At 44.9% G+C, this 1,029-nt stretch overlaps 1 protein-coding gene across 1 annotated transcript; it reads right to left on the bottom strand.

The window, feature by feature from the left end:
• Positions 1 to 478: 478 nt before the first annotated feature.
• Positions 479 to 1,022, bottom strand: PPTG_17108 (hypothetical protein; the record flags this gene model as incomplete). Its single annotated transcript, XM_008914743.1, has 2 exons — positions 479 to 535; positions 606 to 1,022. 2 exons carry the CDS (start codon positions 1,020 to 1,022, stop codon positions 479 to 481), a joined length of 474 nt encoding a protein of 157 aa, XP_008912991.1.
• Between the last annotated feature and the right edge of the window lie 7 nt (positions 1,023 to 1,029).

Genomic DNA, 1,029 nt, shown 5'->3' with positions numbered 1-1,029 from the left:
TGAAGCAATCCTTCGTTTGCATTTCCGCTCGCTGCACTTGCGATCATGATTGGTACTGTCTGACCTGATGTCATCGTTGTCGACTCAAGTCTCATCGAAGTAGATGTCCCAGAAATTTCAACAGTACCAGCGTTAATGCGGAGGCGAAGCTTCAGCTGAGGATTAGCTAGAAGGTCTAATTCCTTGAAAATTGGATGCAAATCCACTAATCGAAGCTTAAGCATGTAAAACCATTGACCTCCTTTTTTAGCATCTTGCGTTGACCCACTCGCAGCAGTAATATTCGAGTATGAGTACTCACGGAAACAGCCCTTGCCATTCTGTTGGCAAATTTGCTTGGTAGCTGTAGTACCCATGCTCGCCCAACTATTAGCGCCTGTGGCTTCTGTAGAGTCAATGATAGGTGGAGCTAATAATAGACGATGGAAAAACCCGTTGTTAAACTGAATTGGTTCTTGAGCTTGAGAAATCGTACTATCTAACTTACCACCCTTTTCAAGTTGGTTATTCGAATAACCATCGCCGGTTGGTCCAGCTGCGCCAGAAAAGTTGATCGAATACCACGAATCAGGGTACAAATGCATATCAGCACCGTGTTTGAATACCTCATCCTGAGATAATTCAGTCATCGCTCGTAGGTTGTTCCAAAATCCCTTGAATTCAGTCTCCGTAATGACCCTTTTCCCGTTAAGCTCAACCGTCAGAGAGTCAACCACATTAGCTACATTGCATTTGAGGGCGCATGCGAATCTGTTAATGTTTTCAGCGATATCGGTACTACCAGTGCTCTTAGCCGTAACTACATAAGGAAGGGTAATATATGCGTCTTTGAGCGAACCGAACCCGCGAGAGCCGGTTAGCTGCGAAGTGGCATCGATCGTGATCAAACCAGAGTTGTAAGAGCCTTGATTTCCATCAACGACGTAGGCAACGGATTTGCCTTTGCTTACATCGATAGGAGGGTCAGTCTTTAATGCTGACTGAAGCAAATACGCATCGGCTAACTGAGTAGTATCAGACATATTCGAT

Source organism: Phytophthora parasitica, assembly GCF_000247585.1.
Source record: "Phytophthora parasitica INRA-310 unplaced genomic scaffold supercont2.63, whole genome shotgun sequence".
NCBI classification, from domain to species: Eukaryota; Oomycota; class Peronosporomycetes; order Peronosporales; family Peronosporaceae; genus Phytophthora; species Phytophthora nicotianae.
This window is presented reverse-complemented; position numbering and strand designations above follow the sequence as displayed.